The following is a 24,854-nucleotide window of genomic DNA, read 5'->3' on the forward strand; positions in this document are numbered from 1 at the left end:
AAGCACTTCGTTCTCCACTGTCCATTGGGGCGCTCAAAATTAGAGCCATGCGCAAGTCTATTTATTCTGAATCTTCCTCCCACCGCGTTCTTTATGCCTGGGAGTACACACGACGGACGCGAAGCCAAGATTAAGAGAGTCGTGCACCTTTTTCTTTAGGCACGAATCTTTGCCAGAAGGGCGGTGAGATGGGTGACGAGCAACATGCATCCGTTTGAAAATAATGCCACACATTGTCCTGGATCACGCTGAAGCCGCAGCCGTAGGAGAATTTAAATCCGGAATCGACTAGTACTTTTGAAAGCGCGAGAAGGCCCTCGGCTAAAGCCAAAATCAGCGCACGCTTTGCCAGTGCCCCCCCCCCCCCCCCCCCCACACACACACACACACACACACACACTCTTCAGTCTAACCTAGATGGATGCCGACTATTTAAACAGCGACAGCCGAGAGTCGGCGCCGGGGGCAACTGAATCCCGAGACAATACTTCAGCGCCGCACTGAGCCAGTATGACGTAAGAATTCTTTTGCTTTCATTTCTAATCTATTTTTACCATTCTGGCAATAGAAGAAGTTCGGCGACGATTGAGCGAATGGCGAAGAGCGAAAATCAAAATAACATAGAGGGTGATTCTTTTTAACCTTTACCGATCTTTATTATGTTTTCAAATATACGAGACACGACGGAGGGGTTTGTGCACGGGGATTGTACAGCAAGGCGGACATTACGTACCGGATGTGGCTCAGTTATGAGAAGATTAATCAACCAAAAAATAATAAACTTTTGTATTTTTAATTTTAGGGGGCAGGGTTATGTTGCGAAATTGAAGGCCGTTACCACTGAAGGTGAACCCTGTTTTTAAATTTCCTTAATCGGCTGTGTTCGAAAAATCGAACGTCAAAAATACGCATTTGAGGGCTTATCGATTTGGTTTCCCCGCATTGTATATTTATAAAATGTCGTTGTCCGCCTTTTTATGCATCAAATACGAATGCCGTTTGTGCATTTCATGATGCAGAAGTTGACTTGATTTCGGCGGCGAGACCATGCCCAGCAACGTCAATTTATCTCTCATGAAAACCGAAAACAGGGTGAGTTGGTATGGGTTCATGCTTAAACAGCGCAGAAAATAGGACAAAAAGGAGACGGGAGACGACACGAGCGCTGTCTAACAACTGGTTATTTTATACTCGGAAAAGCATATAAAGGCGCAAGACGCAGTGAACAACCCCAAAATCAAAACAGAAAAACCGCCCCCCCCCCCGCAAAAAAAAAATTCATTGTTCATATGCACATCAAAGACGAGTCATGACGTCTTATCAAGGATAATAGAAGACTACGGCTTGCAGTAGACTGCACTCCCTTATCTTCTGGGCCTCGCACAGCTGCGAAGAAAGCCTAGCCCCTTATCTATCAAACTGATCGACTGTGAAGCAATGCACTTATCTGCCTTCTGCCTAATCAAAAATGTCTCCACCAGCTCTCTACAAATTAGATCAGAGTGATTAAACAGGACACTGGTCTCATCTAAGTGGGGGAAACATTCATTGCACTCTCTGCAACGTAAGGCCAGGTTGGACGACCCCAATCCCTTTTTCACCCATCTTCGGTGTTCAAACAAACGCTCGTTAATACATTTGCCTGTCTGGCTGATGTATTTTTTTGCCGCAAGAAAGCGGGACGGAGTACAGGACACCGATGTCGCATTCAACGAGCGGTTTTCTGTGAGCTATCAGGCGCCTAGTCCTGGCATTATCATATCTACGAGCTAACTTATTACGTACAGGACCACATACTCTGCTTAACTTGTTTCTTTTTTTTTTGCAGCGAAAAACACATTCACTCCATACCTTGCTCCGACCATTCTTAGCCAGTGCGAAACGCCATGTACGTATGAAATGGCCACCATTCTTACAAGTGCACCGTCTTTTTCCTTCTCAGGAGTTTCCCCTCTTACCTCCCTCGCCAGAATCCCTTCAGAAATCTGATCCAAAGCCTCATCCGGAAAACCAGTATCCTTTAGTCCCTGCAGCTGCCCAAGGAAGCTGGTCTCTGGCTCGGTGGTTACGGTGCTCGACTGCTGACCCGAAAGACGCGGGTTCGATCCTGGCCGCGGTGACTGATTTTCGATGGAGGCGAAATTCTCGAGGCCCGTGTACTGTGCGATGTCACTGCACGTTAAAGATCCCCAGGTGGTCGAAATATCCGGAGCCCTTTAATACGGCGTCCCTCATGGCCTGAGTCGCTTTGGGACGTTAAACGCCCATAAACCCTAAACCGTCAACTCTGTGGGAACAAGACTTCACCAAAGAAGCCTCGAGGCAAGAAGTTACTATGCCTGCCTGAAAAACCTTAGGGTGTCCAGAATTGCAACTAATACCGCAGTGGTGGCGAAGTTGTTGAGCATCCGCCTCGCATGTGGGAGGTGCGGGGTTCGATCCCCAGTGCCGTCGGGTACCCACAGGTGACACAATGGGTACAAGCTTTCCCCTGGTCTGGAGCTCAACTTATTTAGGGCGAAATACCGGGGAAATGGGTCTTTGACCCCACCTTGAGAAAAAGAAATTACTTTGCGTCATGGCGCTCTTTGGCCATAGATGCCCTTGGGCCATAAAATCCATCATCATCATCAGAATTGCAACTAAGGTGGAGAGTTAGCGGAGAGTTTCCTGGAACTCCTGTTCTTTTATTTCCGTTCAGCCTTGGTCGGATGGGGCGGGAAATTGCATGTGCAACGGTCGGGAGTTTGTATTGGCTCTAGGGTACGTCGCATCAGTGTTGAGGGATATCTTCCTCAGCAGGATGGATGCAAGGTTGGAGAAAGATCTTACGGGTTTGGTAGTAAGGGTATTTTGTTACGCTGACAATTTTTCAGTATATTTGAACCTTGCTCACCCAGGGGTGTTACAGGTACCATTAAGGTATTTAAGGAGAGGGGCCAAGGTCTTACTTTCACCTTTGAGCTGCCTCAGTCAGGTTCTATCAAGTTCCTCGACCTGAACATTCTTTGCCATGATAGCGGGGTGTGTTGGGAATACCCCTTACGGACGGCTAAGCCTCTCATTAGTTACAATTCTGGACACGCTAAGGTGGTTGAGGCATTCATAGGGACTTTTTGCCTCAAGGCTTCCTTGCTGAAGTCTCGCTCCCACAGAATTGAGATGAGCCTCCTTGGGCAGCTACAGAGGCTAAATGATGCTGGTTTTCCGTATGAGGTTGTAACTCAGACTTCTGAAGAGATTCTGGCGAGCGATGTAAGGGGGGAAGCTCCTGAGAAAGAAAAAAAACGATGCACTTGGAAGAATGGTGGCCATTCCATACGTACATGAAAATTCACACCGGCTAAAAAAAGTCCAAGTAAGGTATGGGGTGAACGTGTTTTTCACCGCGAAAAACAAGTTAAGCAGTGTATGTGGTGCCGTGCGTAATAAGTTAGATCGTAGGTATGATAAGTCCAGGAATAGGCGCCTGATAGCCCACAGAAAACCGCTCGTTGAATGCGACATCGGTGTCCTGTACTCCGTCTCACTTTCTTGCGGCAAAAAAAAAAATACATCAGCCAGACAGGCCGCTGTATTAACGAGCGTTTGTTTGAACACCTAAGACGGGTGAACAAGGGAGCGGGGTCGCCCAACTTGGCCTTGCATTGCAAAAAGTACAATGAATGCTCCCCCTACAATAAATGCCCCCCCCCCCCCCCCTCTAGATAATACCAGCGTCCTGTTAATCACCCTGATCGAATTTGTAGGGAGCTGGTGGAGACTTTTTTTATTAGTCATAGGCAGACGCGTGTGTTGCTTCACCATCTATCAGTTTGGTAGATAAGGAGATAGGCTTTCTTGGAAACTACGAGGTCCAGAAGAAAGGGGAGTGCTTATACTGTAAATGGTTATGTTATAGTATTGTAAGGGGGTGAGCATAGAAGCGAATGCCGGAACGGGTCACCGACGTGCCCTAACGAGGGCGCGGGAAGAGCGCCCCGTAAAACGACAGTACACGTTGCTGGCGGGAGTCAGACTGGCCCCTCTCCTTGAAAAGCGGGGGAGCGTTTATTATCTTTTCCCTTTCCCCCGTGCAGCTGGGTGCCGCTGAGAAGGCGCCTGCGGTGTCCTTGGCGTCTGCTGCCTTGGGGAATCGTCACAGGTTATCTTCTAATTTCGTAGATAAGATGTCATGACTCGTCTTAGAAGTGCATGCGTACAATGTTTTTTTAGGGGGGTTCGTCTGTTTTTGTTTTTGCGTTGTTCACTGTGTCTTGCCCCTTTATATACTTTTCCGAGAATAAAACAACCAGTTTTAGCGCTCGTTCCGTCTCTCGTCTCGTTTTTGTACTGTTTTCTGCGCTGCTTAAGTGTGGATTTTATCTCTCCAAGTTTTTAAAAAGATGATTTGTAAAGGGTAGAAACAAATCACCCTACTGGGTGATTTACTGGGTGATTTGTTTCTACCCTTTACATTGTTACAGTTACAGTTACATTGTTCCATCCTGCCGACCATGGCTTCCTGAAATGGCATTAAAGTCCTAAAAAGCGCTGCTCTTGTGTCTTGATTGCTACGCTGTGCATGGAAGTATCTTTACAAAATCAAGTGAATTCAGCCCATGGCGTAAGAAAACAAGAAATAACTTGTTCTTTCAGAGAAGGCGCCTTCTCGGCAACTCTCACGCGTCAGAGAAAAAAAAAAAGTAAACGAGTCTGGTAACTCGGCAAGCCGCGCCAAGCACTCTGCAGGCTCTTCCTGGATGCCAGCTCCGCTTCTGACGAACTGCTGACGTGGGCGTGCCGGCAACGCCGCTGCCCATTGTAGGCGATGCAACCTGCAATCCGCACGGCCACAAAGGAGGCGAACCATGCTGACCGCATCCGCATCCAGCGAAGCATTCCTGTAATTTCCAATTACCGCGCGCTTTTGCCCGGAGAGCTCGCGCGCTCGCGGATCGAAAAAGCGCGCGGGTCCCGCAACCCCGCCGGCGCTCTCTGCAGTGGCTTTGAGCGAATGACCACGAGATACTGAAAAAACCTTTCGCGGCTCCAAATGAAGGCCTGGATAGAGTGAGCGAGTGACAGAAGTGATTGAGGGGGTGTGAGAGCCACGTGGAAAATAAATGCAAGTGCTGCGATTGCACATTGTCTGAAAAGACCATCCGTTTCAGTCCCATTCAGTCAATAAGCCGAGCTGGCGGATTGCAGAGTAAGTGATCCAGAGAGGCCCTGGCACATAAGAACACGCACGATCAGCTATTCCTGAATGGGGCTCGTAAAGTATGCGAGGCTGCTGCGGTGTATCCCCAATGTATGCGTGCACGTGAAAGGCGCGTGAGAAATCGCGCAGGTCTGAGCCTTGATACGAAATCATCACGCTGGCCGGGACGCTTGATCGTACTAGGTCTGCACTCAGCCGAAATCCTGTGAAGCCTCCTTTTCAGGTGCTGGTTCACGACCTGTTTGCAGCAGCCGTCGTATACGCCGTCTCTTCCAAATCAGAGAAGCTAGAGGAACTCCGGAGCTCGGAGCTGACAGGCCGCGCTTCCCTTCTCGACCCTGTTCACTTTGTTTTGGTTTATCTTCGCTGTTAGTTCGCTTGCTTGTAGCTTTAGGCCTACTGCCCATGGCGAGCAGCAGACAAAGATGGACGTCCGCCGTGGCTTCGGACTACACACGGACCCATCACAAAAGGCGCTAGTGTTATATATTACAGACCATAATCACAGGACTACAGAAACAGATACCATTCGTGGCCTCTCTGAAAGCGTAGGCACTTTAATTGGTTTTGATTCTCGTCTATTAATGATAGGCACTAAGCCAATGGTTGGGAACTTCTTTCCGTGACATTTCTGAGATAACAAGTCTACATGAGAGACATGGAGTAACCGGAAGCGTGTTGCTTTCGACCTCTCCGTCAGATATAAATTAGCCGTGACTACCTACTGTATAGCATCTTCAGCTTTTCAACAAGACCATTCACGAGTGCTACTTCTCGTTTGGTTGAACGTTTTGCGATGCATGATCGCACCTGTTGCAGAACCCTGTTTCGCAGGATAAATCAATCGCGATAAGGAAATAAGCTCTTCTGCAGTCTTTTACCGATTATCTCGAGCTCCTGACAACCCCACCTTCTCCCTTTCTCCGCTCTTTTAGTGCGAACGCACTTCTAACCGTATTCCCCGGGTTTCAGCGGTGCGTGTCTGTCTGAAGCGTGAAACCGAGGAAGAACGCCACTACCGCCAACAAGTAAACAGAGGACTGCAGTGTGTGAGACGCGCTGCAGAAACCGACGAAGAACGCCAGTAGTGGACACCTCAATGGCGCTTGAGTGGATGGTGGTGAATATCTACAAAATGAGGCAGTTATGCGCCTTTCCGTTTCTAAAAATAGCAGAAGGTTTAGATTCCGTTGATGTAGAGGAAATGAAAGGCGAACAACTGGCTCCCTGGGTCAGTGGACACCTCAGTCGCGCTTTGAGGTACGTGGCGGTGGTGGCCACCTGCAAAAAACCGTGATTTCGCACGATATTTTCTGCTTAGCAATGCTAAACCGCCAGTATATTTTTAAAAGTTACTTTTCGTGTCCTCTAGCTACACGATGTATGCAGCATGTAGCACTGTTAGGCGAAAGTGCATGCCTGTGGATCACCATGCGTTTACTCACGCTCGCATTTCAGGTCCGGGCCGAACCACTGGGCGGAGCCATTGTAGAAGATGCACTTGGCCACATCGAAGCCCCTGGCGTCGTAGCCCGGGAAGCAGGTGTAGCGCACCGTCGAGTTGATGACGAAGTCCCGGGCGCCGTCGCTCGCGTTGGTCCGCGAATGCGGCACGCCTGGCGGGCTGCTGCACGACGCTGCGGCCGCAAGAGAAGAAGAGGGCGTATGGGTTCATGATGAACTCGGGCTAAACTCAGTTAGGTACCAAATAGGAAATATTGCAGAGCGACATCTTTAAGGCAAGCGCCGGAAGAAAAAGATAACAGGACAGCTGTACTCTTCCCAGACCCCATTATTTTCTACCCTTGCTCGTTCTACAGAATTAGAGTCCTACTAGTCCAGCAACAAGTCTTGATCACCGAAAGAAGGCAACATATCACCACAGAGTGAGCTGTCATGACATCTCACCGCAGGGAACACTGGCCAACGCTGAATGTCCCCTATAAACACTGATCAGAACAAGGAGGCTCTTAAACGCCGGTTCGATGAGCTCCCTAGGCGCGGTGTATCACGAGACCCATCCTCTCACCAAAACATAAAGTTCTACCTCTGTGGGGGTGTTAGCAGCTCGGAGTCGACTAGGCAGATTGTCTCAGAAGGCACCGGCTGTCTGCTAGGCATAGTAACTTTTGCAAGTTACTTGAGTTGACCACCGGTTTTCTTCAAGGAACGCTTCAGCTATAACCCATTAATTATTTGTTCAGCACAAATCATTAAAGTAACGCCTGGGCTCAATGATAATTTGCCCCCTTTTTTTAATAACAGCAGGAGCATTACGCGCTGCTAAGCTTTTCAAAGCGCGCGCTCGCGAGTTGTGTCTCAGCCACCAGAGTTTTACAAACCCGTACAAAATTTAAGAGGCATATCACTGGCGACATATTAGCGTCTCCTCATTCATTCATCAAAACCCAGCCTACAATATTCAATGTTTTGTTTTTGCGCGATTCTATGGATCAGGCACATTCTCGAACATGTGAAGAGCGCTTTCAAAGAGACTGTGCTATTTGCCTAATTTACTGAGTCCAATTTGCTTTGATAAATGCCCAATTGCTCTTTTGAACTGCATGAATGCAATAAAGCTTTCATTTGCCCTAATAATTAAGCTCTGATAATACAGTTTACGTGTCATACGAGAGCGTGGCTAGACCATCAACACTGAGCGTCGCAAAATGCGAACTGTTCTGTTCCTATGCGGTTTTCCCTCACTTGCAAAAAAAAAAAAAAGAATACGCCGCTCCAACTTTTCTTTCTCTCATGGGGCATAGAGGAGACACACCTGTATCACGTGAACAATGATAGCTCACCACCGGCCTCGGCGACCGCATTTTCAGAGCAGTGACCAGAGCCTGGGCGTGTTGGCATACAGTGGACTCTCATTAATAAAATCTCGCCTAATTCAAGCACCCGATTTATTCTAGCTTACGATTTGGTGCCGTAAACATATAATGATTGAAAAAGAATCCCCTTAATTCGAGCTTTCGCTCTTCATCGGATTCGACTATTAAATAATTAATCTGAAACATTAGTTGGCCAGACGGTGATCACGTGACCTCGGTGTAACCACGTCGTACAGTTTTGCTGCTACGAAAAACACTCTATAATTACTGTTCAGCCCTAAGCCCCGAGACACACCCAACAACACCGGAACACTCCCAGAAACGGTAGGTTTTAGAGCTGCGTCTGTGAATGCTTCTCCGAGTGCCATGCTTTGAAACAACGATGGGAAGAGATGTAGCCCTATGCTGTCGGAATGCACAAGACTGTTGAAGCACGAACGGGACAGCTCACGGTGCAGTGCAAGGAAGTTGTGTCAGTCTAGCGGTCCAGCTCTGTTGGCTCATTGCATTCTGTGGGCCACAGGAATTTGTTGTCGCAACACGTCAACAGGAACGAGTTGTTGAAAATTCTTTTCTAGAGCCGTTCAGCTCAGCTGAGAGGGCTTGTCAGTCGCGGCGGCAAATGATCCATGAAGCGAAATAGCGAACGAAATTTTTAGAGAACGTGATGCGCGTAACGAATGCAATGGATGTGGAAAACTGAAAAATATATTGGAACGACTGACTTTTTTTTCTTGAATGCATTGTTGTTTGCAGTGGGAAAATCAGGCCATTTTTTTTAGAACGGACGCGAACTGCGATAAGGTAGCAGCAAAAACTACTGCATCGAAGCTTGATTCTCAAAAATATTCAAATTTAGGCGTGTTCTTTCAAATTTGCCATGACAAAAACGCTCCAAAGACACCGTAGAGCGGAGCAGTTTAGCTAGTGGTGTTCTGCTTATTCGTTCGAAGGAATTGTTTTTTTTTTCTTAAATTTCAAGAAAGCATGCAGAATTATTCGGCTGAAAGTAAACATTCACGAGGACAAAGCGTGAGGAGTGATATGTGCGTATGCATTCGCAGATTGCTACATTGTTTTAAAATGTTGCAAAAAGATATGAAAGCCAGTTTGCAGTCTGAGCCCTTTTCACGGCGGCAGCACCGCGGTTATACGTCAGAGGAATCTCAGTTTAATTTAACTCGGCCAAAACTTAATTAGTGAAGCTAATCCAGCAAACCAGGTCGCTAATTGTTCAGCCTACATACCATGTACAATCATGCTGCTGTTTAAAGCAATTACTTGACTGAAAGGGCAAAGAAGAGGGGCCACCCTCCCATTCCCCCCCCCCCCCCACACACACACACACACACACACATATATATATATATATATATATATATATATATATATATATATATATATATATATATATATATATATATATATATATATATATATATATATATATATATATATCTGCTTTGCTTGCGCCAAATATTTGAGCCGAAGCAGATTTTAGGCCTCACGTAAAGGAGAGGATCACTTGGTGCCTTAATTAAATTATGTCGCTTATCATCGTGCTTTATTTTTTGTTGTACGCGCCCTTACCGTCTTCTTTTGGGCTCCACGTGTTTTTTTTTTTTCAGGTCTGAACGGCGGGTCTTCTACAACACTGTAGGGCGTCTGTGCACATGAAATACCACGTCGAGTTTTAAATTTTGCATGTACTTGAGAGCACAAGCTGTTGCGTGACCCTTTCTACTACTAATCGCAGAAGAGCTGAGACGTTGTCACGCGGGATATTCTACGAGAACTGTGATTGCATGTGTCTACAACACGACATAAAAGATGAATGAATAGATAAAATTAAAAAAAATAAGCGAGCAGAACGGTTGCGCGAACAACCAGGTGATGTATTTTCTGTTTCATTTAAAAAGTGATAAGTTTTTTGGCAGAGGTTCGCGAACAGTACTTTAACGTCATTAAAGCGCAGCCGGCGAGAGCTGAGCAACATCCAAAAGATTCGGTCCTTTCGCTCTGTCGCATGAATGGTTTTCCATGCAATCCTCGCTGGCAGTTAGGCAGCGATTCTGAAAGTCTATAGGAGCACAAAGGGCGCTTTCTAGCAACAGCAACCAAGACAGGGCATTGTTCAGCCGCGAAGCAAGTGCTGAGCTTCCCAAAGAACTAATGAAGACGAAAAGGAACCCTCGGTGCTGAGCAAATATTCGCATATTTCAACTGATGCCGCTCATAAATGTGGTGCATAAACATGACGCAGTTAGAGACAACAAATCACACAAGGAATGTTTTTTTAGGATGCTTCTACGAAAGCTGAAGCTAAAGAAAATAGTTCGAGAAAAGAAATTGTAGGAACTCGATCAAGATTCAGCAGCCTTGTAATGAATAATAATAATAATAATAATAATAATAATAATAATAATTGTTTTTTTTTGGAAAGGAAATGGCGCAGTATCTGTCTCATATATCGTTGGACACCTGAACCGCGCCGTAAGGGAAGGGTAAAGGAGGGAGTGAAAGAAGAAAGGAAGAGAGAGGTGCCGTAGTGGAGGGCTCCGGAATAATTTCGACCACCTGGGGATCTTTAACGTGCGCTGACATCGCACAGCACACGGGCGCCTTAGCGTTTTTCCTCCATAAAAACGCAGCCGCCGCGGTCGGGTTCGAACCCGGGAACTCCGGATCAGTAGTCGAGCGCCCTAACCACTGAGCCACAGCGGCGGGTCCTTGTAATGAAGAATCAAGTATTTAATGCATACACTCTAGGCCCTCCCGGCGATTTTTTTCTCCTCTTTACATTCTTCAATTTTTTTTTTAGCTTAAGCACTATATGCGGCCTACCGTCGACTTCCTGAGAAAAATGCCTTTGCGCTGATACCAGCGGCAAGCTTTCCTGTCGGCACGTCCCACCTTGCCTTGTCAGATGGTAAGGGAGGACGACGCTATAAGTGCCGTCTCCCATTGAGAATGCATATCTCAGCCAACCATCATCACTCAGGCGCAACCCCAGGCAAGGGCTCCCACACCACATGGGTGAGGGTGGTTTTGTTTTGGGGTTGCAGGCGGTTCCCCTGCCAAGGGGCTCTAGCAATCGAGGGCGACGCCATCGCGAGCGTCCCACCTTTACCACGGAAAGACGTCTTGGTCTCCATCCTGGCGCAGCACAACACTGCGCACAAAATTTTTAACTTCTTGCCTGGGACCGTTTGCCAGCATCCAGCTAGGCTGCGAGCAGGCGAAAATATAGGTTTGTTATACACGAACGCCGAAAGTTACTCTACAGTTCAAACAAGACGAACAGGCAATTAGTCATCAAAGCAATATTTTACTACTGCGTTGTCAAGCCCGCAGGCCGTATTTTGCAAACACTGTCCTTGATCATGTGGAACTTGATGGCGGCAGAGTGGTGCGAGAGGCCGGGAATCCCAGACTGGGAGCAGTCCAGCATGACTAAGCTAACGATAAGCCACTCGACCTGGAGCGCATCGTGCTGAATGTAGTTTATTCTTGACTGGAAACGGCAGACAATACCGCGCATTTGTGCAGCGCGCAATAGGAGAAATAAAATTGGTCTGCTGGATCCAAAGCCCCAACAGAACACAACATCAGTCACTACTTACGCAAGACTGGAAAACAAACATTATAATTTGCGCTGGCGCAACATTCGCTTAACGCAACGTTCGGGTTTCAACTTTCATAGAATTCGTATTGTGCAACGCTGGCTTTCGTAAGGTGGAAGTTTTGAAATAAAAATAGCACGTTATACAGCGACAGAAAACACGGCCTGCCATCACGAGCCAACGTTTAGACGAGCGACAACAAGCACAACAAAATACCAACCTGCCCGTGAAAGTAAAAGTATTTTTAAGTAGGAATCGTTTTAAGATGAGTAGAGAAACGAGACGTAGGGTTCAAAATAAATAAATTAGACCTACTCGGTGACCTTCACGTAGCTCACTCACGTTGTTTCTTGCACTCGGGCGCCCGGCCGCTCCATCGGCCGTCTCCCTGGCACATGCGCTCCTTGGGACCGGACATCCAGAAATTCTCGGCGCACTCATAGTAGACACGCGCCCCGAAGTAGTCGCCGCTCACCCGGAACTGGCCGTTCTCCAGGGGCTCCAGCTCGTCGCAGTTCAAATCTGCACACAGTGGCGAGAGTTACAGGCGACGAGGGGCAAGCACACACGAGGAAGAACACCCACGACGGGCAGAATCCCCCAGCTCCACTTATTTGTTTCTCGGACTTCTTTGTGAACGTTCAACCCGTATCGCACACGCTTATACAATAATACATCCGTAGATCATTTGCTTGCCATGGACGAATGTGTCGTAAGCTTTCTTTTGAGTAGTGTATGTGCATGTGTGTGTGTGTGTGTGTGTGTGTGCGTGTGCGTGTGTGTGTGTGTGCGTGTGTGTGGATATTTCAGAACGGGAAGTAAATAAAGTCGTTAAAACCAACATTCCTCTGCAAAAAAAAAACTTAACAACTGAGTTTGTAGATAAGACTACTCAGCTGTCGGCGTACGAAATAACGGAAGTGAGGCAATTGAGGAAACGTGCTTTATTGAAAAAAAAAAAATGCGAGTAATCAAACACGAGGCCTAAATAAGTGTGCAGGAAAAGTGGGCGTACAGGAGGACTAGAAGGCGCGGCGAGCGAGCTATACAATTCTTACATGAAAAACGCATCAGCCTGAAAGCTCAAACTGTTTGTTGTACAGCACTTTGAGAAATTATTCGCCAACTGAAATAACATTCATCCTGAAGCCATTGGGCCACCAACGATGCGTCTGCGCCGCAAGGGCGGCATGTTCATTGTTTGCCCTGTCTAATGGTTCCCTTTCCGTCGTGTTCCCGAGTCAGTCCGCACAAAACGACCACTCGTTACTCCCTCTGATAAGAGGTGGAAAGACCTCTCAGGTGTGTCAGCAAAAACTGGTGTCATTTGCGGGCTCCCAATTGCGCATGACCACCTCGGCGTAAGCAAATACTTGTGACTAACAAACAAAAATAATAAACAATCGGATGGGCTTGTGGTGAACCCTGTCTGTTCTATTTGACCTGACGGTGAGGCAAGTTGTGCTGAACCTCAGCTACTACTTCATTTTCCTGACCTATAAAGTTTATACACACCTACTTTCCTGGGTGGCCATCTTCGACAGCGAGGTATAAGACCTTCTCTGCAGTGGCATGCGTCTGCATGTGATTCTTCTCGCCTCTCCGTTATCCTCTCCAGTTGTCTTTCCTATTTTTTTCTTCTTCAACGCCGTCTTGCCCTGCCGCTCATGCAACGAAGTGGGAAGAGCACTCAGCGGCGGGTTCTTCGTTCGCAGCGTGTTTATTCCTTGTTTCCACTTGGAAGTTAGGCTGCGTTGGTGAAACGCATCCAGCGTTTATGGCAAAATCTCTAAATTTGCTCCTCTCATGTTGGCGAAACATGGCGGACGGTGTTATGATACATAAAAAAGCTGGCCTCATTCGGTCTAAAGCAAGGCCTATCACTTCTGACACGCTGGCTTCCCTCTTACTATCTTTTCGCATGGCAACAGCGTCGTACGCGAAGGACTCGCATAGCGAAGTAAGGGCTGTTGGGCGTGCCCTTGATTTTAAATATGACCTTCAGGCTAAACAGCTACGTACGTTGGTATCGAGCGCTTAGATCCCCGGCCGTGAAAAAAAAGGCGCTTAGATATCTTCGTAATTTCGAGTAACTTTTCCTCGAGGGCTGGTGTCGGAGCTCTTTCGAGAATCTCATTCACGGCATCGCGGAAAGCTGGATTCTTTCACCCATCTGAGAGAAATCACGCGCAAAATGCTCGCCGAATAGTTAAAGAACTTTAGTTTCTCGTCAAAGCTGAGCGTTGCTAACGAATAAAAGGTGGTTATAGCCAAATGTGATGGCACTTTATGCACGCAGTTGCTCCCATAAGCACGCATAGGATTCCCGGGGACTATAAGACACTTCTATCGTTAAACATGCATACGCATTGCAATGTGCCGTTTGACAGCACCGGCCGTGAGTCTGCATCAAAAGGCCAACACAAGAATTATGATTCCCTCTGCTATCCGACAGTCACGCCACACAACGCTGGCGGCGTGCTCGCACGCTGGTGCTTTTCATGCATATTCGTAGTAATGTACACTAGCCTTCCAAAATTCTGCTGACCCTCAGACGGCTTCGTAACATCTTTAAAACCCAATAACTGCTACGCCCTCCTATCCAAAAGAGATCATCTATAGCCTTTATACTATAATGGGACCTCGGTAGCGACTTGAAAGCCATCCTCTGACGTAGTGGTTTCCTAAACACCCATTTGCGACTAAAGAGAGCCAGAACAACGTATACCCTTTAACTGATGCTAACTACGCACCAGCTTCAAGTGGAAAGAACGCGTTGACTCGTCTGCGATAGAAATATCTATTAAATAAAGCGTGTCATACAATTAGTCAGCTTCTATATACACACATGCCCTTATGAAGAAAAGGTCTGCGATCGTGCAGAAACATTTGCGTTCAATAAATTCTATGCTACGCGCTTTAACTTTCCGAAGAGACACATTGGCTATAATGGACGCCATAGTTAAGGGCTGCAGATTAATTTAGACAACCTGCGGTTCTTTAACATGCGATTACATAGCGCGTTACCTGCAGCACTCATTACAATTCTATGTTACTACGTTCTGTTTCCGCCCCATCACCCTCTTGTGATCATCGCTGGGTGATTCGTTATCACTCTCTGCTAGTACCACGCGCACAATATTTTTGTGTACTATGTTTAATTCCATGTTCGCTAAACCCTGGGCGCCAAGCTGAAAAAAGTCGATCGCGCTTTGAGGTGCGTGGCGCTGGTGAGAGACAGATGCGGGCTGCATTGCGGCAGGCACGCGGCACTGCAGCAATAGGCCGCAGCGTTAATTGCGTGAGTCCCTCTCGCGATGAACCATCAACTTCCACCTGCCAGAGTGACAGGGTGGGCGCGCTGCCTATCCAGTGTGCGGAACGCCATCAACGTTGCAGACGCAAGCCGCGTCTACATGCCCCCACAGCTTTCGCTCTCTAACCAGGTTCAGCGGTAGTTAAACCGTAGCTAATTAATTTTATCCAGCTGAGGCTCCGCTAGATCACTTGGTCAGGCAGCAACCGCGGTGGAACTCCGGCGCAGCGACGGCGAAGACGGCTCGGCGGCACGACGAAGTCACGTGATGCGTTGCTATGGCAGCGGCGCAGCAAGGACGTTCAAGGTCAAACGTGAGGCGACGGCGAAATCACTCCGACGAAAGTAGTAATAGCTTTCGCTTTTAAAAACGTTTTTGTGCCCCCCCCCCCCCCCTGCCCGCCCCTCCACATTATTACTTTTCTCGGACTTATCCATGCTGACAGCACGTATATTGCACCACGCTACCCTGGTGCTTTCTCATCTCCCGCGTTATTCGAAATCGACGCATACCTCGGGCACTTCTGTCTCACCGGGCAGTGCTGCACGCTTAGGGCGTGGAAAGGACATACCCCAGGCGCCAGTTGGACGCCTAATACGCAAAAGGCCTCGCCATCCCTGCCTCTTCTGGACGCCAGGGAGCCGGAAAAGGGCAGGACAAAGGCTTGATCTGCGCTTTCTCAAACGTTTCCGCGAAGCGTGCATATACCTGCCGGATCGCGATATGGAAGTAAAAAAGGAATGCAGGGGGACTCTTCAGCCGAAAACACTTGAAAGTTCCATCACTTTCCAAGGAATGCCGTACACCACTCTTAATACAATCATACTCGCGCTCAAAAAGAAAAGCGCGGAGAAAAGAAAGAATCCGGTTATTAAGAACAAGGTGGAACAACGACTCGGAGCCCTTAGCTAAGGGCTGGAGATTTATTTCGATCGTTTTGTCTCCGCTTCTCTTTTCCCTCGCACACGCTGCATGCGTAGTTCTGGAGGCACGTTCCCGCTCGCTGCATTCAGCTTTTTCTCACAAAACGAATGATTAAATGCGACGCAAAAAAAAAAAAAAAAAACAACTTGATGACCGGATATAGCAGAGGCATAAAGCAGGCGCAGTACAAGACTGAAACGAAGCTTGGATAAAGTACGGACGAGCCAGCGGAATGGAACGCACACAAGAACGTGTTTTTTTTTCTTCAGAATTCCTAGTCCCGTATGGCCTGTGAAGAACTCCTTTTATGTTGAGGGAAGAGAATAAATGAGGAGAAGAAAAAAAAGGCAGGGAGGGGAGGGAGGGAGCTATCCCTATAACATCATGTCGGGATAAAACCGACAACCAGCCACGGTCATCCGCATACTAAATCCCACTTCCTTCCTCACCTTGCTCCCCTAACGTTCTCAAATTATTTTCGCGGAAGTACAGACGAGGTACTCTCAGTTTGCCGATCGACTTGAAGCTAAAAAAAAAAGAGTAATGCAGCATTTGAAGAAACAAAAGCAGAAAAAGAGAAGTACGAAAAGCAAGCCCGTCTACTTCGCTGGACAAGAACTGCCGGAAAAAGCAAAGACACACGCGGCAAGGCTCACCGCGCTGGCTAAGAGGAGGAGTGCGCGAAGGAAGAGGACATATCTACGCGTTTCTGCGTTTTCTTTTTCTTTCATTTTGTAGAAGCCGCTATTCCCTCCTTTCATTCCCGCCCTATTTTTTTGAACGGGAAGACCATCACTTGCGTGGTAGTTGCTTATACTGCACGTTCCTTCGACGTCGGAGGAACAATCAAAAGTCGAGAGAAGCGGCAGCAAAGGAAAACTGGCCTTTTCTCTTCATATTTGAGAAGAATGTACTACACGGAAATCGTGGAGACGTGGAGAGCGGCAGCAGCGTTTTGACCATGTCGAGGAATGCGTGGAGTACGGTATATTCGTTCCAGGAGGGGGATAGAAAAAAGACAAACGAGAAACGTCGTTTTCTTCCCCTCCTCACTTATGCTGTCGGCGGTCGGACATGTTCCGTGCGAACGCGGCCAACGGCGCTTTTTTTCACTCGCTCTCCTTCTTCAGCGATTGCTGCATGAGGGGCTCTCTTTGCGGTCCTTATGGCGCTGTTCGTAGTCGTATGGCGCAGCGCAGTGAGCCCCCAAAGAACGAGAAAGAGAGAAAATAGTCCAGACTTTCAGACCTCACGCCAGCTATGGCGACAGCTGTAGGCCGCCTTCCGCTCCCCCACATGAGCGCCCGCTGGATCAGAGTGCCCCATACGGGACATCGTCCAGGACGCCTACTGTATATATCGCCAGGACGGTCACCATAGGTAGTCTATTCTGCCCGAGGAGTTGCTGGGGGGGTTGTTGCCGCGAGGTGGACTACATTGCATCACATGACCGCTCGGGGAAGAATCTTAAGAACAGCTGCTCAGAGCAATAATAATAATAATAATAATAATAATAATAATAATAATAATAATAATAATAATAATAATAATAATAATAATAATAATAATAATAATAATAATAATAATAATAATAATTGGTTTTTTTTGGGAAAGGAAATGGCGCAGTATCTGTCTCATATATCGTTGGACACCTGAACCGCGCCGTAAGGGAAGGGATAAAGGAGGGAGTGAAAGAAGAAAGGAAGAGAGAGGTGCCGTAGTGGAGGGCTCCGGAATAATTTCGACCACCTGGGGATCTTTAACGTGCACTGACATCGCACAGCACACGGGCGCCTTAGCGTTTTTCCTCCATAAAAACGCAGCCGCCGCGGTCGGGTTCGAACCCGGGAACTCCGGATCAGTAGTCGAGCGCCCTAACCACTGAGCCACCGCGGCGGGGCAACCGGAGTTCCGATTTATCACTTCTATGGATGACTACTTTGCGTTTGCGTAACATTCAGAACCGCGGGCTCGATGATAAATGTTGGCTTTGGGTGCGCTGCATGATTTCAGCATTGACATGTACAGAAGGGAACAGACGACTCGCATACGAAAATCACGCAACGACTAACTTTGATAAAAAAAAAAAACACCCGGCAGCCATGGCAAGTGAGTAAACATTGAAAGGCTGATGATGGCACTTCCTTTTAGTTTGCCCGCTGGAGAGCAAATATATTCCCGAGTTTGTAAATGGCAGAGAAGGGAAGCTGAAACACTCGTCTTGTGTCGTCGATATCGCGAAAAAAGTGTGCGAGACTTCCATTTTTGTCTTCGAGCATGATTTTGCGAGCATCACGGTGTTCTCGAACACGGGCGTACATTTATATCTGGCGCAATGTAACGAAAAATCCTCCGGTGCTTGAAGAAGCCTCAAAGCGTTGTTTTGTGCACTCTTGTTCCGTGCTTTGTACAACACCCCGTCCATGGAATGCATGGCTTTGTAAATGTTAAACAAATCCTGTTAACCACACTCTCTTGACATTCGGCAAGCTTCTTTGCGCTATATACTGACGCACTCCTTCCATCTGGTCTTCCTCCTGGCTCTTGTTAACGTTTTTAGATGAGACTTTTAATTTGTGGGGAGCAGAAAAAACCTCAGTTACGTCTTGCCATAAGCCACCGCCTTCAATCTGTAAGCGGTATGGTGAAAACCACTTCCACTGTTTTCTATCCGCGGAGTTTTTCCTTTACCGCGCGCTTCTTTCCCAGCACTTGCGTGTCTTATTATTCCTTCAGCAAACGAAACCATCGCAGCCATCGGGAATCAGCTGTCTTTCATGCACTTAGCCTAGCTTTAAGTCTTCGTTGGGTGTCGTATGTGCAAGGTTTCTTCACTGCTTATAAACATGCAGACGTCACTATGGCCCTCTAAGCTAACTTGGTATCAGTTGAATCAAAAGCGGAATTCCTTCCTCGCCCCTTTTTCCTGTATTAGCGTGCGCGCTCTGGTCCATTCGTAAGAACTTGTGTTAAAAACTGCAGTCATTTTTTTCTTCAAGCTATTCTATTGCGAATTCTTAGTATTTGTACGTCTCACTCAAAGCCGCTATATTTTGTGTGTGTGTGTGTGGGGGGGGGGGGGGGCAGTCTCCTTTGAACCACATATTAGTTGGACTTTTTGTTGGTAGAAGAAATAGGGTTCAACATGGTTTTTACGTGTAAAGTGTCCCGCTTTGGGGAGAAGCGGAACCTCCCCATCCTCAGAATGGCCGCTGGTGGTCCGCCTTAAGCGTGCATGGAGGGAGCTCATCACAGATTGCGCCCTGCGATTGGCAGGAGTCTGTACCAGCGCAGGTGTTTGTAAGGTGTGCGACTCGCTATGTGCTGGTGGGGCACTGTGAACAGGACGGGAGAGGGATGGTGAATGTTCAGTGCATATGGCAGTGCTGCCACCCATCGACTGGCTTTGTAACTCATCGGGTGGCATGCGGTGTATTCCTGCTTTCCGGACACGCCTCGCACATCAGTTGTAACTTCAATGCCGTGCGTTCAGCGGCCAGTTGATGAAGCATCTGGCGAAAGGAAACTGCTACGGGGCAGTACGGAGGAGAGGTGCCGACAGAACACACGCTCTCCTCCGTCCTGCCCAGTGAGGCAGGTTTTGCTTCCTCGGCAGTAATTCTAATCACGCGCGTAATCACCGCACCGTGACTGGTGCTCGAACCTGAGGGCCCCTGGAACGAACGTAAGGAACTAGACGTCATCCACTGTAACCATGAGAAGGGTATTGTGAGCAGCTTGAGAAAAATAGAGCTATAGAACAGCAGTTCTTGCTTCTATAACTTTATTCAGATACAATTCAGGGACGAAGGGGTTAATTTCTCTCAAAAAAGGCCTCCCGGGCAATTGCGCCGGCTGATTGTAATGCCGCCGCGGTAAATCCGTGGCTAATCCCCAGTCACGCAAGGTTAATCCCCTCTCACGTTAGCGTGACAGGAGATTCACCAGGGATAAACCGCGACGTTATTAATGTCGGTCGACGCAATCGGCTGGGCGGCCTCTTTTGAGAGTCATTCGCCTGTTTGTTCTTGAGTTGCATACGACTGTACCGGCTGTTTCACCTAAGATGTTCTGCAATTTTTAAAATTGGCTTTATGAGTTAAAAGAGTGCTTTTTTTGGTATAGCATTGCCAGCTGTGTAGCGCATCAGAATACAGCTAAGACGTGCTACATAGTAGGCTGGTTAACTGATCTTGAATAGTCAACGTTTAACTATTGCTGTTAGTCTCCTTTATTATTGAGAGGCGTGTAGCCAACCGTAAGTAATATCCATATCAGTTTTTAGATCTTCTAAAACACAGTTAACCTCGGCGCTGTGGCCCAACAAATTCTGGCTATTTCGACGAGTTACGTGCACTGGAGGGTTTGCTTTGCGTGCATGCAGGCTTATCGAAAGCGCATGTACGCGTATTTTGGCGAATGTAGGGAGAATTTGCAGGGCCACAGCACCGAGGGTAACATGCGTTTTCGAAATTCTTAAAATTGATATGAATATTATTTACAGTGGCCTAAACGCTTCCCGATAAAAAAGGAGACTAACAGCAATCGTTAAAGAAGTTAACTCTTCAACATTTGTTACAAGCCTTCTGATGCACGCCTTGGCTGCATTCTGATTAGCTACACCGCTAACAACGCTATGCCGTCAAAAGCGCTCTTATAACTAAAAAATTATATTTTTAAAAATTGCAGAACATCTGAGGTGAAACTCTCGGCATGGTGGGTTCTATACGCTTGGGCGGTGACGACGATGGCGTAATTACAGTGCAAGAACAGGTTTCATTCTGCTACCAAAACGCAAGCATAACAAAAACATAATAGGTGAAAAGTCTAATAGGCTTCAAGCTACCTTGTACGGCAAATACGGACCCAAAAAAGGCAGTGTTTGGTTTTCTTCTGCCTATCCGCAGCAGATGAGTGTACGAGGAGTAGGCGGACATTCTGAACCTAGCCAGCACAGTAAAACTGAATCTTCGATTGCGGAAGAAATTAACAGGCGCTTGAAAAGTATCGGTGTTGTATGAAGAATGCTTCCCTAGCACACATGGCATGAGCGACATAAGAGCGCGCAGCTGCCTAAAGTAGCGCCAATTTTGTGCGTGCACACTTGAACAAAACCATCACTTATTCTCACCATGCGCGGAGTCATCCCTCATAAGCTTGCGGATAGGGCGGTCGTTCATAACATCGCTCATGATTCACCAGTCATGGCTACGCCGCATTTAACGCAACACCGAGCTACCTGAGTCATCTCTGCGGCTGCTAACCATGCTCCTCGCCGTCCTGATTACCGGCTGTCGTTCACAGCCTTTTCGGCGGGGCACCCTCTGGCATTAAAGCGGAAACGATGCAGTCTGACCTCTGTTATGTGCTCGAGGCAGGACATGCATAAAGCACCGTGCAGTCAAAGCGGGATAAGCCTGGAAGCTGAAAGAACCAGCGGACATTCGTGTGCTTCAGTAGAAAGAACGACGACATCGACATCGACAAAAATGTGGCCGTCATGTTTCTGGCTGTTTCGGCAGCGGAAGAAGAGCGATGGTGCACGCGAAGCTAAGTATGATTGCTCTGCCCGACGTGCGCGGCTCTTTAGTGCAGCTACATTACGTCGGGAACACGACCACTTGGCCGCACTCGAGGAAACCCAGAGCAGCGCTTGCATACTTTCTGCGATGACGTCTCGCTTGCCTCTCTTTCTGTCGGCGACACGCGGGGCATCGGTCGCGCGTATACTACACAACGCATCCATCCGCTTTGGGGGCGGCGAGCCGTCAGTCCGCGTGCGCGGGCTGGTGGCGTCGCAGCCGCTTGGGAAATCGGGGCGAATGCGCGGGCACCACGAGCAGCATCAGCAGCAGCGCCAGCAGCCCACTCAGCCGACGCCTTCTGGAACGTGCCGGCAGTGAGGGGGCGTCTGGCCGCGCATCCGGTATGCGCTTGTACCACGGCTGCCTTTCGTGTCGCCTCTCCTCTTTATGCGATACACCGTGGCGTCCCTTGGATACCAAGAAGACCATTAATAAAAGGAACTCATTTAGCGCTTATTCACCGCCCTGCAACCGGGAAGCGAGGAGGCGCCCGCGCGGGATTCGCTGCCTAGATGACTCGCGACGCATTTGTGCCGAGCCAGATGGTGGTGTGTGCTGTGTTTGAGATTTCTATCAGCGTCTAGGCAATATAGCCCGTGGTGTCTAAATTTAGTCCTAGTTATGATTATTATTTGTGTGCCAAGTATATTTAGGTCTTAGTTGCAATGTTGGAGTGTTAGCGAATGAGCCTTTCATAGTTTATATTGAAGCTGAAAGTCGCATTACTAACGGCTCTATTGAAAAGCGAGGGCCTAGAGGAGTTAGCATGCAAATTTACACATGATTGATCCATTCTGGCACGATTCTGGCATAGTCTAGCATGACTGGTTCATTACACAATTCCTGAACTGCTTTGTCGCATCCAGGCGTCTAATGGCATTGCGTAACACCAGTTTCAGTCATCGCTTAATGTCTTCCTTGCTGCTTCTAGCTTCTCCATGCATCAGTGCTTCTTGAACCTTTTCAATGTCCGGCTGTCAAATATCTCTCACTTTCTGCTCATTATATGTGACAGTTCTGATCTTTGGACTCGAGTCTTCATGTTCGGTGTGTTGTTGTTGTCGGGTTTTTGTCGTGTATTTTACAGCCGCCAGTGCCGTCCTTTTTACACTGCCTGCTTCTGTTGCTGCGTTCATCACGAAGAAATAATGTACAGCTTGGGATAGTTAGTTGCGATATTGACTTCGATACATTCAATATACGACGACAACTGTGATGCGGGCAAAATCACTCAAAATAAAGAGGAGAATTATTAATGTCGCTGTCAGAATATTAATGCCACTGTCTCCGTAAGTGACATTAATATGCTCTGAAATCGCGTTGCCTGCACAATCCTTGAGCACACTTCAGTGCTAAAACAGAAATATTATAGCGTCATATGCTTTTAATTTTTTGCTCACTTATGTGCCGATTTTTTTTTATTCTCTTCATTAGTAATTGCGCTTTCTTAGCCGCCGCGGTGGCTCAGTGGTTATGGCGCTCGGCTGCTGACCCGAAAGACGCGGGTTCGATCCCGGCCGCGGCAGTTGAATTTCGATGGAGGCGAAATTCTAGAGGCCCGTGTGCTGTGCGATGTCAGTGCACGTTAAAGAACCCCAGGTGGTCGAAATTTCCGGAGCCCTTCACTACGGCGTCCCTCATAGCCTGAGTCGCTTTGGGACGTTAAACCCCCATAAAGCACAAGTAATTGCGCTTTCAGTGCTAAATTGTTTGACGACCGTTTTCTAGCCAAAAGTTTTTAGTTACGTGATCTGTTGTGTGGTGGGGGGGGGGGGGGGGGGAATCGCCTTCCGTTCCTTTCTGTATGTACGTGCCCTCGTCAACGTGGAAATTATGCAGCGCACGTCATCTATAAAAGTGAATGTCCCCAATCTTGCGGAAGCGATTTCGTGTATCTTTGGACGGTAAAATAAGCGTGACACGAGACACAGTCCAAGGGCAGCAGCTCGACCAAAACGCTGGGCTTCACTCGTGAAGGCAGCATGGGAAAAGCTTATCAAGCTTGAATGCGAGGAATATTTTGCTCAAACAACCAGACACCTTCTATCTTACGTGCGATGGCGCTACCTCTGCCTTAACTAGCCCAAAAGCATATTCGTGGTGCTTATGTAGTAAAGCGTTTGGCGGAACATCGTCTCTGAGGGTGACGCGTTGTAATTAGTTGCTTATAATGGTAACGTCCAGCGAAAAAAAAACTGGCTAATGGCGGAGGCTTCGCAAACCGCGAGCGCAGCTAGGAAGACCGTGTGCAATGCCCAGCTCGAAGAACACGAGCGGACGAAGGCGCCGAACCAAATGACCTGAGAAATGCCGTAGTGTGGATTGCGCCAATCCATCCCATCTCTGACGCGCTAGTGACGCAGGACGAATCCACCGTCGGCGAGCCATCCTATTGGGCATGACATTGTCGATGGCGTTGTTTTGATATTTTTTTTTTGCAACTGCCAATCTCATTTTGCCTACCTGTATCTTTAGACCATGTTTGCTGCCCACTAAAAATATGTATATAGTTGGTTTCTGTTTGCAATGTATTAATTGCCCCCGCTGTAGTCGTGCAACAAGACCGGCAGCATTGCAAATACATAAGTAAATAAACACAAAACGCTACCGGCTTTCCCGCAACTCATTTCATGCTTCCATCTTCTCTGAAAGAAGAGATGTGCTATCATTCTACTTTTTTCTACTATAGGACGCATGAGAATGCAGCGAGAACAGCGAAAGATGCGTTAACCACGCCTGTAGAAGTGCGAGAGGAAAAATATTAGTGCAAGTCATCGACGACCAGCTGAGCTTGAAAAAAAAAAATATATTTGCAAGCTGCCACATTCTGCTGTGACTTCCGTATGAGTGAAGATTGGGGCAGGCATGCCATTCTTGTTATTAGCGTTTTCGTGAGCCGCAGAGCCGTAAGTGTAGATTATATCGCGCCAGTTCTCAGGCACTTGTGCTAATCTTGTTCAGCTCCAGCTGTATAATAGCTGACGCTGAACAAAATGTAGTGCTGTAGGAGTCGCATTGAGAAAGACACATATCTCTGCAAACGAAGGCATGAGCCCGCCGCATTTACGTACTTAATATTTGAAGTTCGCTCCAATACAGAACATCATAAATCATTCACTCCCGCACTCCGCACTTTCATGTTGTTGCACGACTTTGGGATTGTGACATGCGTCACGCGGATGCCTGCATTACAAGCAAGTACTTCAACGGTGCTATCTCCCTGCGCCTTGTTCTTGATCGCTCTTGGATGGTTTGTTTTTCGCCACGCTAAGTGCCTCAGCAATACTAGATTAGGTTCTGGCGGCAGGTAGGCACACTGGAATTGATTGGAGTAGCATACACATAATCCCAAGAATGCCAAGACT

The 24,854-nt window shown here is 47.7% G+C and overlaps 1 protein-coding gene across 1 annotated transcript in view; it reads right to left on the reverse strand.

Moving 5' to 3' along the window:
• The window catches only part of LOC144115058 (sushi, von Willebrand factor type A, EGF and pentraxin domain-containing protein 1-like), a 541,580-nt gene that overhangs the window by 196,711 nt on the left and 320,015 nt on the right, over positions 1 to 24,854 (reverse strand). Inside the window, 2 exon segments of the mRNA XM_077649191.1 lie at positions 6,649 to 6,840; positions 12,006 to 12,185. Coding sequence (XP_077505317.1) covers positions 6,649 to 6,840; positions 12,006 to 12,185 — 372 coding nt within the window.

The sequence above is a fragment of the Amblyomma americanum genome, chromosome 1 (assembly GCF_052857255.1).
Source record: "Amblyomma americanum isolate KBUSLIRL-KWMA chromosome 1, ASM5285725v1, whole genome shotgun sequence".
Taxonomy (NCBI): Eukaryota; Metazoa; Arthropoda; class Arachnida; order Ixodida; family Ixodidae; genus Amblyomma; species Amblyomma americanum.